The sequence below is a fragment of the Nestor notabilis genome, unplaced genomic scaffold, assembly GCF_000696875.1.
Source record: "Nestor notabilis isolate BGI_N333 unplaced genomic scaffold, ASM69687v1 scaffold20992, whole genome shotgun sequence".
Classification (NCBI taxonomy): domain Eukaryota; kingdom Metazoa; phylum Chordata; class Aves; order Psittaciformes; family Psittacidae; genus Nestor; species Nestor notabilis.
The window spans coordinates 1-13788 of NW_009919953.1; the positions used below are offsets into that span (position 1 = coordinate 1).

Genomic DNA, 13788 nt, shown 5'->3' on the forward strand with positions numbered 1-13788 from the left:
CTATGGCGTGAGTGCCTTCGCCATCGACTGGCTGTCCATGAGCTACATGCTCACCTACATCCCCCTGCTCTTCCCTGTCGCCTGGCTGCTGGACAAGAGGGGCCTCCGCCTCATCGCCCTGGCAGGCTCGGCCCTCAATGCCCTGGGTGCCTGGGTGAAGCTGGGCAGCCTGAAGCCGCACCTCTTCCCTGTCACCGTCCTGGGACAGGTCATCTGCTCCCTGTCCCAGGTCTTCATCCTGGGCATGCCCTCACGCATCGCCTCCGTCTGGTTCGGCTCCCGTGAGGTCTCCACTGCCTGCTCCATCGCTGTCTTTGGGAACCAGGTAATGGTTCCTGGCTGGCCAGCACGAGGATGGGCTGTCACCTGCCTGGCCAGACACTGGGGGCGCTAAGGGAGTGAACCAAGGAGGGGGAAGATATGTATAGGGCCTGGAAGGCAGCAGTAGTGGTAAGAGGCATGAAATTCCCTCTGGGAAATGCAGCTGGTACCTGGAGGGATGCGGGTGGGATTAGGCTGTGGGCTGATGGTGGTGGCTAATCTACATGGGAGATCTAAGTGGGATCTACGTCCATAAAAATTGGGGGCAGCATGGGGGTTGTGTCTGATTCTGGCTTTGAGAGGTGTTTGGGCTCAAGATCTTCTCCATTGCCCTCCTACTCCTGTGTCTGCGAATCTCCAGTCCAGGAGTACAATTCAGTTGGACCATTGGATGGGCTGGAGGTGAATGCACAGTGCTGAGAAACGCAGTTCAGGCAGAGCATCCTGCAGACCTCAGATCTGCAGTTGCATTTGGACTTGAAGCTGCAGTGTCCTCCTCTTGGTAACAACCAGATGGGACTAAGAAGATCAGCGGTCTACTTGAAAGGAGTACTTGACACTGAGCCCTGAAGGATGAGGAGTTTAGCACTTTCCTACCCCCTAAAAGTAGGTACAGGGTTTTCACAAGTAGTTGCTTTGCAAAGAAACAACAAAGAAACCTTCCATCAGGCTAGGGTGAGGTAAGCTCCCTGAGCTTTCTTGTACGGAGGTGGGTGAGGGAGGCCAATGATCCACACTTGCTCAAGCTGTGATGGTCTCATCTTGTAGCTAGCTAGTGCTCAGAGGAGGTACGTTTTTCCATAGCTTTGAAAGGATCAGGTAAATAGTTTCTTGACCCTTGCACTGGAACACCCACTCATCCCTGTTGTATGAAGCAAATAGTCCAATACTGATGCAATGGGGCATCAGTGAGTTTGGCTGTGCAACGCTGACATGAAGAAGAGGGAAGCAGAACCTGGCATTACCTGTTAGGCTGGACCTGTGCCTCTTGCGTTAGTACATAATGTACTCCCTTACACATGACTTGTACCACCCTGGACCATCTTTGGTTCAGCCTGTGGATGGCTGCTATTCAAATTTGAATGGTTTGTAATTCAGGTATTTTCTAAAGCAGGTTTTTTTCCTCACAGACAACTTTGTGCAGTGGGTTTAAGGTCTCCTTTCCCCCCATTCTTGGGTTTCTGTGATTATTTAGATACTGCTGAGGCAAAAAGAGGTGGATGCTCAGAAATGGTGTTTGAGGAACTGAAGTTTATGGAACACTGCTAGGAATTTAAGGGGTCTCTTGTTTTTGTCTTTTGGAAAAACATACTTATCTTTCTCTGAGTGAATCTAAGCTTTCCTCTTCGCTGTTATCACCCAGGCTAGTGGGCTGGTTTTTATGTGTTTTAAATGACTCTTTAGAGTGGAAGGCATTTAACTTGGCATGAGCACTCTGCTGTTTTAGGAGTAAATAAGTAACTGAGCATTTTGCAGTCAGACTTTTTTTTTTTTTTTTTTTTTTAAAATTATTCAAGTGGAGTTACTCAACAGTGTGCGTAAGAAATCCAAACAATGAGGTTTTCAGCCTGTGCTGTATGCCTGTGGTATCCCCACTGTCCAAAAAGGAGTGGGTTAGTGTAACAGTTATGAAAAGTAAATTTTCAATGCACTTTTGGTGCTGAACACTGTTCTGGGGGTTGAACTGACATGTCAATGAGACCTCAGTTCAGTACATAGTTTTTACTTTGTAAGCCCAGGCTTTCCTTTTAGAGAATCAAAGAAATCAGAAGTGCCAATAAGGAAAGGCAGGGCATACTGCACAGGAAGGATGTATTCATTCCTTTAGTCGATGATCTTGAGGTCTATAATCAGAGTGAATGAAAAGTCACTATTTTCTTTACTGGTGATGTTGGGCAGGGGGAAGAAATAGAGGCATCCTTTCTTCCTGAGTCTTCAGTTAAAGACAGTCTTTTAGGGAATGTTAGCAAAGGTTATAATACAGTGGGTTTGTAATTGCAGTGTGCCAGTATGGCAAATCATTCCCTGTACTCATTCCTCTACAACTGCATGGTTTTCCTTCCCTTGACACGTCACTCAGTTGCATATCCTCAAGGCAGAAAATTCTGTCATGAGTTATCATGATTATTTTTATTGAATGCCAAGCACTGATGTTCCCCTCCAACAAGAATTGTGACCAGCTGCACGGAGGAGCAGGGCAGTGTCGCTCTTCTTTTGTTTGATACACCTTCCTGTTTTCTGCTCCTGCCCTCTCAGCTACCTCAGGCAGCACTTAGGCAGCGCTGCCCTGAGGAGAGTCCTGCCTGCTGGTTTATCTAGGGTCTTCTGGGGTAGTGTCTGCTCAGGACACTGCTGCTGCTTGGTGAGTGGTGGTAACCTTCAGGTTGAAAGTTAGCCCTGAACAGTAAATCATTGAATCAGTCAGGCTGGATATTAAATATCTTCTAAAAAACCCAAACAAACGCTAGTAGAGTATTGGATTCTCCTCCTGGGCCATGCTTATTCAGACACATAGGTTTTATGCCTCTCTCTTACTGCTGTATCTGCCTGTTGTCACTTGATGGGAATGGGAAATGGGCAGCATGCAGAGTAGTGTCTAGTGTCTAACTATTGCTCAGGGGCAATGAAAGAACATTTGTGTGTGTTTGTGACTTGGTGTTAATTTGCTATCAATATTGTTACTTTTTTTGATTGAAGGAGACCTTGTTCCTGGCTCTTGCCATTCTGACAAGGAGAAACATACAGCTGATAGGACTGGGAGTAAAGATGTGGGTGCGTTAGATGATTTTCTGCTATAATTTTGCCTCTCATTTTTTAGCAGGGGTTGGTAAAAGGTGTTGATGTGGTCTGAAAGGAAAGAAAACTTAATCTCCATATTAACCTTTACCTCTGGGGAAAAATGATGCTGTGTCTTACTGATCTTCAGGGAGAGGTCTGTCCTTGTTCTAATGCAGCTGACATGGGACTTCAGAGATTTAGGGCTTCCATAACAGAAACGGCCTGAGGCAGAGCTTTTAGGTGCTGTCTGCAGATTGGTGGGAGTGCCAGTCTAGCAGTGATAAGGTGATGGCTTTTTGAAGTGGATGAACTGGATGATAAGCTATGAATAAATTCAGAAGAGAGAATGAATGAAATTCAAAAGGACCCTGGTGAGTCCTTTTCTCTTGTTCTGAACTGGGGGAAAGAATCTGCATGGGGCAGTGGGTGGGGAGGGTGTTGCCAAATAATCGGGTCTGCAGCATCTGAATGGCTGTTGGTTTTGTGCTGATAAGCCTGCAATGCTGTTTTGTGCTGAGCATGTGCTGCTGTTTGATACCTCACTACTCACTCCGATCTGTACCTTTTGCCCTTCAGGAAAGTCTATAAAGTGTTGTGGAGATGGGGCATATCCTGTGGAATTTCTGTCTTTGAGTGGACTTCTAGATTTCTTTGGCCTTTCTGTCCCTGCTGGAGGCCCTCGAACTCTTCAAATGAGATTTTGATCCCTGTTAGAAATAGGGGCAAGTGGCGGTCTGCCTCATATCCCTCTGTAGCTTGGCCCTAGTTTCAGCTGTTAGAATAGAGAGCATTTTAGCAAGGAACCAAGAGGTAGTGACATTCTTTACCCTCGCTTCTTTATTCCCCTTGTAAAGAAGGGCAGGGTGGATCAGAGCACTTCACAAGTGCTCTGTGGCTAAGCCTCCGAGATCCTGGATGTGGCTCAGTGTGGGAGGGTGTGCTGAGCAAATAGCAACGTGGCTTTCCCAGGAATGTGTAAGTTTCTGTAAATGGACACTGGAGCCTGAAATGAATGTTTTCTGCCCATTTCATCCAGTCCAGCCATAGACTAAAGGCAGCTTCCCCTTCTCTCTTATAGAAGCTGTTGGCTTTTACGTTATGTTCTGTGGAAGTTGCATGGGAGTTAAATGAATGACTGCAGTGTTTTTGCTGGGAGAGCTGTCCTATGGCACCTTTAGCACTTTCCCTGCAGGATCCCCTGGGGCTGTCTGTGTTAGGTGACTATGGTAGGTTCCAAAGTATTATAACCCAGCTGAGGATTCCAGCAGCAGCTGAGGTAGCTGTCAGAGCTGAAACCCCTTATCTGCTTTACTCTCGCTTATCTAATGCTGTTGTTTTGCTGTGTTGCATTTCTTTCCCAGTAAACTGTGGCTGAGAGGCCCTGAATGACTTCAGTACAGAAGTCGTCTTCATCATATGGCATTGCATCATATTAAGCAGCATGAGATGATGCCACAGAAGCAGAAGTGTGATGAGGAAGGGAGTTTGCTTTGCTTCCAGAAAAGTTTTGGTTGTGCAATTGCAGTTTGAAAAAATACATTAACTCCCACATCAGTGGGAGAGTGAGAAAGAGCCATAGCCCTATCTTATCTTGCCACAAGGCCCTGGATTATAATGTTTCCTCTCGCAACTCGTGTCCTTCCTGCTTTTTAAAACATTGCAAGAAAGGTGTCTAAGCTGCGGTTTGCAAACATTTACGTATGTTAACTTCTTGACTATCTAGATTTCAACAGCCTCTTTTTTTTTAGGCTTGCTGTCAGTGAGGGTGGTACAGGTTGCCCAGAGAAGTTGTGACTGTCCCGTCCCTGGCAGTGTTCAAGGCCAGGTTGGATGGGACTTTGAGCAGCCTGATCTGTGGCAGGGTGGTTGGAACTAGATGATCTTTAAGGTTCCTTCCAGGCCAAACCATCTATGATTCTATGATATTCTGGACAGCAGTCTGTGGGAACTGGCATCTTCTGCTTTACACAGCTCTTCAGTTGGGTATTTTCAATACTACTGTAGCCTTCTGTATAGAAAGGCAGCTGGGACCCATGCTGATAGCAGAGGACTGAGAAGCTGATACGCAGTAGAAGTCACAGGGTGTGAGAAGGGGGTGGCTGTCTGCCTCTGCAGATTGCGATACATGCATTGTAGGGTCAGAAAGTTTAGCTCCTGTGAAATGTCATGGTTATAGTGCGGGAGGAACCTGTGGTTAGAAAAGGAGGGAGCACTGCAGGGCAGAGCTCTTAACACACAGACAAAAGTAGACGAAGAGGCCATGTAGCTTTGCAATAGGTACGTCCTCAAAGATGTTCCCTGGGTGAATGGAGATCCAGGTCTGATGCGCTTAATTATGTTGGCAGAACTGTCGGAGAGGCATCTGGCATGGATTCTGTATGTGCCAAGCTTGGCTTAAAGTTCCTCCCTCCCCCCCCTCCCCCCAAACACGCATAAGCAATGTAGTGAGGAGAGACCTCCTGTTCCTTTCGTAAGAGCTTTCCTACTGCAACAAGATGAGTGGTGTTCAGATCCAGAAAACTGTGCAACTTTCCCCTCCTCCCACCTCTCAGATGTGTCCTTTTGCCACTGCCAGTTATGTTCATCTTTGCACTGGTTTGCACTACAGGGTAGCTAGTGTGGGCTTCATGACATCCTGGTCTGTTACTGAACAACATGGATGTTGCTGTACTCGGTTTGTGTGTTTTGCCTGTAAGATTCTTGGAGAGACAACGTATTGTTGTGGCTATCTGAGATAAAGGTTTCTAGAAGAAAAATAGTTGCAGTGTGCAGGCTGGCTTTGCTGACTTTTCACTGAGAACTTTGGCTTTGCTGGTGATAACATTGTCGGGCTGGTTCTTATCACTCATTTGGGGAATCTCATAGGATTTGTTTTTAAGTTCTTGTTATCTGAAGCCATTTGTATTAGAATGAAGTATAATTAAAAACAAAAAAAAACCCAACAAAACCCCAAAACCATTTCTACTATTTTGTCTGGAGAAGAACTTCTTGGAAAATGCAAAGCCTTACAGGCCTAAACATATCTGTCAGAAAACAGGTAAATCACTGTGTACAGCAGGACTGACTTGTTAAAACAATTAAAATAATCAGTCATTTTCTTCCAGAGCATGGTATTTCCTCTGGTTTGCTAGAGGATTCCTCATATCCTTGGTTGATGTGGATGTTGAGGATTAGAGGTAGTGCTGTGCAATGGAAGTAAATGGCTCAAGGCTGGTTCTACATCTGCCCCGCAGCTACACAAACTTTCTCCTCCCCTGCTTTCAGAGACAGTGGAGGAGAGGCTCCACTAGCAATGGAGGGGTTGTGTCAGTGTGACCTTCAGAAGGCTTCTGGCAGTGGCCCTGTGTGGGTGGCTCAGTGTAGGGCTGCCAGGAGGGAAGTCTTTGGCACAGGTCAAGTGTTGGTTTTATTCATGCTTTAAAACATTGATTTAGAGTTGCACAAATGTCCCTCAAAGAGAGGTCTGGAGTGGGTAGTTAGATTCTCCTATCTCTGTTCTCCAGGCTGATCGGGCGTGCTGGTGGAGTGGTGTCTGTGAAAGATTGATACCCAGGTCAGAAGGAGTGTGAGCCCTTTTAAAAGTCATTCTTCTGGCAGTGGAAAAGGAGAGTAGCTCCAGTGCTGTGTTGACAAAATGCAATGAACTCTCTTTGCTGAGAGCAAGTGAAGCCCTTGATTTTATTTAATTCAATTTTATTTTTTTTCCCCAAAAGCCTTTCCTTTGGAAAGGTACAATGCATCACACCAGAGAAGCATGTGGCTTAGGTCAGGCCAGATTTGTCAAGCAGCCCCAGGTCAATCAGTGATAACTGCTAAGGGAAAGACAGTAATAAAAGAGTGTATCCTCTTAACTCACCAAAGTCTTGGATTGGGAACTTGCTGAGATTGTTGAAATCCTGGTGTCTGAAAAGCCTTTTGTATTGGTAACAACATGTAAATGTCAGTCTTTTGATTTCTGCCCATTTGGCCAACCCCAGGCTTTCTGGCCCTGGGGGTTTCCTGGGACTCCTGCCTGTGCTAGGCCTCTGGAAAATTCACATCCCTTTTCCCTTCCTCCATTCCTGATTTGAGTAGTTGGTGACAGAGTGGAGTTAGCAGTTCGGTGTGTTTGTGTGCAAGTAGCGTGGGCTTTCTGTTGACTTGATCTTGACCATCTGGTCCTGATGCCTCATAGAAGAAATTAGTTGAAATAAATTAAGCTCTTCCACTGACAGTGGTTCAGATTTTTGCCATGTGAAGAGGTTCTGTTGATGTGGAAACTTCTCATAGTGATCATCTTTTGGCCTTACAGACTTTGACAGGCTTCCTGATTTTGCTGTGTTTGAGGAGTTTTGACTTGGTTTGTAAAGTTGTTCTAAAATCTTTTGCTAATATTCTGTAGGCTTACACTACACCTCTGATGTAGTGTCTTTACACAGTCTTAATGCCACTTGCAAACATTTCTTTTTTTTCTTTTCTTTTTAATTTCCCTTTAACAAACTGCTTTCCTTTTAGGCAGCTCCCTCTTGAGTTGAATATTGCCCTCGTTCTCTGGAGACTGGGGGTTTTCTTTGCTGCTGCTGAATTTGAGTGCCATGCAGAACCATTCTGTAATATTGAGCATGGTCACACTGTGCTGCTCTAGGTCTATATCACAAATTGTGCTGCCTCTTAAAGATTCTCCTCAGAAAAGAGTATTTATGGAATCCAGAACTGCAGTCTCTGCATCATCCCTGTCATGACGTTTATTTAGCCTGCAAGGGCATTGTCAGAATTTCTCACTGTTATATTTTTTTCTGCCCTTGCAGCATCTCTCTCTATCTTTTAACACTTTAATTGATCTTCTGGGTTTGGTGGTCTTCTCTGTCAGTATTTGTGCTTACTTACGGAATTTTACAGGGCTTCTGTATTCTTGTTGCTGACTCTTAGTTTTCTTTAAAGTGAAGACCCATTCCTCCATTGATCATTCATTTACAGTTTTTATGCTGATACTGCACTCACTATCTTCCTTCAGCAGACTCTTAGTATACAAACAGCTAAACTTAAATTAGACATCCCATTTTCCATTTCAAGACTTTTGGTACATTTATACTATCTTATTAGCCACTTGCTCTTGGTTTTGTTGCTTGTTCTTGTATACGCTTGAATCTTGAATATGATGTTGTTGTTGGGACTAGTCCCTGACGAAAATTCAGATAGGAAATACATTCCTTCTATGCTTTATCAGCATTTAAATAATAAGTCATCTGACCAGTGTGCTCTGCTGTAGTTGTTGATTTCCCTGGTATTCAGTTTAAAAATTACCTTAAAGCTGCCTTAAAATAAAGTGCCAGCAGCCTGGTTCCTGAGAAGAGAATCTCATAGATCAGCACAATGGTCTGTACTTTGGGAGTGGGGATGCTGAATGATGTGCCAAGTCTGGGTAACTAGAGCCTATCTATATAGGTCTTGGAGTCTTTCTGCCTGTACAAAGGTTGGAGATAGTAATTTGAATGCTGGTGAGAGGGACTGCACTATGAACCCTAATGACTGATGGTGTCTGTAAGGAGGGTAGCATAGATTGTTGCAGAACCATCCTCATTTTTACATTGTGTTATTTTCCCAGCCCGGACATGAGAGGTACAGAGAAGGGAGAACAGTTATTTATCCCTTGTGAAGGCGTCCTTAAACTTTCTGGTTAACCAGTTACAGTGTTGTCTGTTGGGCTGATGGTGATGTGGGCACTGGCCTGCTGTGAACCAGGCTAAAAATTTCCTTGTGAAAGGTAAGGCTGTATAATATTCATCGTGGTTTTGAAAGGTTATCTTCACTGCTAAAAATGGTATGAATAATCCAGGGTCTGTGAGTACCCTCCAGGGAAGTCTTCAGTTTTAGTTAAGTCAGGGGACCTCATCCTCATAGAATTCATGATGCCAGTTGCTCTGAAATATAAAATATAGCTTCTATTTTTATGGTTGCTGGGGCCAAACTTGAATGTTCTCATTCCTGACAGTACCTTGAACCCATGGGGCACATCTGTAATCTATTGGTGAGTCTTCCACCTGGCTGCCTGTGATGACGCAGCACCAAGAATGAACTTGGCACAGATGCCTCTTGCTGATCCTGACCCAGCCTATGCCAGGTCCAAGTGTAGGGCAGCTTGACACAGGACAAATTTGGCCAGATGTGGTTGAAAGTTACTTGTTTGTAAAATAAATGGAGTGTCTGCATCTAGCACATAGATCTGCCTGAAACGCAGGTATTCTTCCTGACTCAGAAATCCACCAGCTGGATAGAGAAGGAGGGAGTTTGTGTGGAGTTTTCTGGAGCTGAACAGCACAAGCTGATTTTTATCCCTGCTACCATATGTGGCACCTGAAATGTATTTTTTCTGTGGTCTTCATCCTGGACAGTGAGTGGGTCTTCCAAAATGACTCCATCAGCATCCCAGAAACATGGAGATATGTCAGAGGAAGTATGCAGAAAGCATAAGGAGTTTTTGCTAGAAGGCAGCAGTATGTCTGAGCTCATGCCTGAGTTAAGAGGTTCCTGGGTCATTCTGCTCTGTATGCTGACATGCTTGGATATAGTTTATGGGTAGGATAGTCCTTGCCTTTTTTAGTCCTTGCTTTCCATACCTCTGGAGTAATAGACCCTTTCCAGGGACTTAACACAGTGAGCACTGCAGAATCCTTCTGTAGGGCAGCAGTTGGCTAGTGATGCTGTCTTTGCCACTGGTCAGTTGTCAGTGAGGCATAAACAGTCCATTTATACAGGGACAACAGGTCATGGTGGTGCTAATTGATTCCTATTGATCTAATGTTTCTTATAAAGAAACAGTAAATTCAATGGGCTTGACTATATCCTCATGTCTATGTTTTGCATACCTCCTACCTCCAGTCTTACTGTGATGAGGGCAGTGGCTCTATAGGGGCTGTATTGGTGTAGCTGAATAACCACTGTGGGTGGGATTTTTTTAATGCTGTTAGTCTGTATTGGTTCAGTTAGCACTGTTCTGGTCCTGTTAGTGCTTTCCTGTCTCCAGGCAAATGGTACAACCTGCAAAAGAGATCGGAAATCTGTTTCAAGCAAGGATGAGAATAGCTGCATGGCCACTTGGCATCTCTCTCTTGGGTGCTTTGTCAGGCCTTCCATCTATTGGAGGCTCTTGTGTGTGCCTTGTCGTTGTCCACAACAGCTAATATAGGCTTAAATTGCGAAATAGCAAACATGAGGGTATTGCCAAACAAAAAACTACTTTTGCCCCTAACACCCTAACAGGTGAGTGTGCAGAGCCTTGAGAGCAAGCAAGAGCTGAGCTTGAGCATGGCTCTTTCTCTGATGTCTGGGAGGCTTGCAAGTGCTGAGAAAGGCCAGGGGAACAGGTAAATACAGTTGAGGACAACATGGTGATTGAAGCCCAGCCACAAATCCTGAAACACAAAGAGAAGAAAGTGGCTTTTATAGGCTCCTCTTGTGTTTAGAGTACTCATGAGTATGCTGAGTGCACTTTGGCTCCCACTTTGTGAGAAGTGAGCTCATAAGCACCAAAGCAATTATTTCTTCCCTCTCTAGATGAGGGTGCCACTGAAGAGCTGTGCCACTGTCAGTTGCACTTATCAGGGTAGCAGTCTGTGCTGCTACAGCTCCTTGTCACTGTCCTAGAGAAACAGCTGTGGAGTTAAAAACTTTTGTGTCATCACTAAAGTGTGTACTGCCACTGCAAGAGCCCCTCAGCTGGGCTTGTGCAGCTCTTGGCACAGGAGAGGTCAGAGCTGCAGGGGTTTCTCCTTGCAGCCCTTCAGAGCAAAGCATTTTATCCAGGGGCAGTTGCCAAGCCCCGTTACGCAACCTCAACATTTAGGATACATGCTATTAGCACTTCTTTGCTCTCAACCTTGTTTTTCTGGGTTCTTCTAGTGCTCATAGGCTGAGCCTTGTCTAAGGAGGGGGCTCATTAGGAAACTGTCATAAAGTGTCTGTGGCAGACTAGTATCTCACTCATTAGGACTGGGCAGGTTTCTGTTCCAGGCCCTTGTGTTCCTCCCACTGGAAAATAATTTGGTTCAACTCATTAACCCAGCAAATAATTGTGATGTGCTTTGATGATCTTGTTTTCTGCCATTTTTAATGAGCAAAATTGGATCCCCAGGTGATCAGGCCAGCACCAGAGCAGGTGCAAGATGAGTGGGATGTATGTGTGGACAGGAACATGTGGGGATGGGAAGACCAGGGAAGCAAGACCTCTACTTTGATGGGAGTGGGTGGTCATTCTGCTCAATTCTATTGTAAAACCTTGCAATATCCTGACAGCTGTGAGTGCAGTGGGGGAACCTCTCATGGCCTAATTGCAACGAGTAGCTGGCTTTTATCTTTATCTCTGAATTGTTGTGTGCTAAAGAAGATTTTCACCTTGTTTGTGAAATTGGATTAAGCTCATTTGAGCCCTTAGTGGGCATCAGGGAGCTGAGCTGTATGGTGGTGGCGATGTTGTGTTTCCATGTCACACCTCAATGTGTCCCCTTTCTCTCCTTCTCAGCTTGGCATCGCTGTGGGTTTTCTGGTCCCTCCAATTCTGGTTCCCAATGTGGATGACGTGGAGAAGCTGGCCTACCACATCAGCATCATGTTCTTCATGTCTGCAGGTGTAGCAACAGCCCTATTCATCCTGGTTGTCATAGGTAAGGAGGTGGGAGCATGCGTAATGAAACCAGGGGGGACTAAGATCAGCCTGTGTGTGAGGGGCCTGTGTGCTAGGAAATGGGCTGGGGAGGTCATCTGGGGATGTGTCCTAGCACACAGCTGACAGGGTCGTGCAATAACATTCCTTGCTGCTTCAAGCCCTTGATGAACAGCACATGTAGAAGGGAGTACAAGAGGTTCTGAGTGCACCTGCCAAATTGTTAATTTTATTCTTTGCCTGCATAGTAAAACCTTGGCATGAGTAAGTTCTTCAAAGCTAACAGAAATCTTCCAAGGTTCACATTTTGCCTGCAAACAGGCTGCTGGGCCTTGGGTTTGTGTCTTGGACCTAACTACCTCTAAAGGGTAGGGAGAAAGAGTCAGGTTATATGTTACCACTGGAACAAGCTGTTCCCAGGAGAAAAAAACATAACCAATTATAAGTAGAGAGAAGGAGGCATTAAGAGCAGTATCAGGACACCAGAGGTGTAACTCCCCTGCTTAACATGTGACATGGAAGCCAGAACTTTGGCATGAAAGACTGGCATACTCACTGGAGAGCAGAACTTGTCTGATGGAATCCATGTTTTGGGTTTTTTTAGGCTCTTCTTGCCAGCTTGTTCATGTTGCCTGGTGGCTGGATCAGATGCAGGCTTTAAAGAATCTGGGGCAAGGAATAGGCAAGGTACAAAAATGGCTGTCTAGCACCTGGTACAGCAGTATGGCCTGGGATTGGGATTTCTGGATGCTACTTTATTGCTAGTTATGGACAGCAGATGGCTTGGCCAGCTTAAGAAGTGCCAGGCCTGAAATAAAACCTGGCATAGGTCATTGCTCTGCAGGCACTGGGCACTGCAGGGCATCAGGCCACCTTTGCCAGCTGCTTTTCCCATTTCACTTCTGCTTTTGTAACTCCATGCAACACTGGTTGCCGGCTGGCCATCCTCCTAGATACAATGGCATCATTAGTCCTGAGGACTCTTTTGTTGCTGCCAGGCATTGCCTACACAAAAAACTAATTGAAGGCAAGGTGTTTCCCCAGTGGCAGGAGTTACTGTTGGAGATAGCCTGTTCTCTGCTACTGCTGGATAAATTAATGCGTGGAGATCAAAGCCTAAGGATGATGGTGTGTTTTGTACACTTGGTTTTACAAGCCCCTCTACCATGCCTCAAATGGCTCTACCCACAGTGGGTGCTCAGGCTCCCTGATTGCACTGTTACAAACATATGTCCTTTGTGTCTGGTTTCAGTCTTCAAGGAGAAGCCTCTGCACCCTCCGAGCCGAGCTCAGGCCTTGATCCAGTCAAGACCAACAGAGGAGTATTCGTACATGCAATCAATCCTCCGTCTGTTCCGCAATGCCAACTTCGTGCTACTTATGGTCACTTATGGTAAGGTCTGGCCTTTGTTCTGTGCAGTTGTTGCTGCTAGACATGCTTAGCTTCTCCCTCCCTCTCCATGCTCTGCTGGGGCAGTACATGGCCTGGGTTGTTTTAGGGGAGCATAAGGACCAGGAGTCCTGGCCCAGTAATCTCCAGCAGTGGTTACAAGCAAATGCCTGGAGAAGAACAAAAGCAAGGCAAGCAGGCACAAGACAATATGCCCCTGCTACTGTTCTCCTGGTCTTTGACTGTTTTCTGTTCAGGGGATTTCCCTATCCTGTTTTCTTTCATTCTAGTTAGTTAGTTACTTGCAATGAATTAATCTTACATGCTTACCTAAGAAATATATAGAGCTTATATATAAGCAAGTGCAAGTCACAGCACTGAGAGAACATAATTTCCCAAGGCAAGGTTATGGCTGCCAGGCATCTCAGTGGAGGACACATGGAGTATGCAGATGTGCAGACTGCGTCAGCTTCCTTGGCATTCCTTATGAAGCAAATGGAAGGAAGGATTGGAGAATGTCATCTTTTGCCATCTGTCCTTGCATACTGGGTTTGCTGGTTGCTTCTCTTCAGCAGTCTTGGTCTGTTTCTGTGAGGGTAGTGTGATGTGTTGAATCTGTTCCTGATGCTGTAATGTCATATGGAAAAGTATTTTTCTCTTT

General features: G+C 45.4%; 1 protein-coding gene across 1 annotated transcript in view; it reads left to right on the top strand.

Annotated features, from left to right (window-relative positions):
* Window positions 1–4: 4 nt before the first annotated feature.
* The window catches only part of FLVCR2 (feline leukemia virus subgroup C cellular receptor family, member 2), a gene marked incomplete at its 5' end in the record, with an annotated part of 32048 nt that continues 18264 nt past the window's right edge, over window positions 5–13788 (top strand). Inside the window, 3 exons of the mRNA XM_010010471.1 lie at window positions 5–325; window positions 11597–11738; window positions 12990–13130. Of these exons, the coding sequence (XP_010008773.1) occupies window positions 5–325; window positions 11597–11738; window positions 12990–13130 (604 nt within the window). The remainder of the gene's footprint in view (window positions 326–11596; window positions 11739–12989; window positions 13131–13788) is intronic.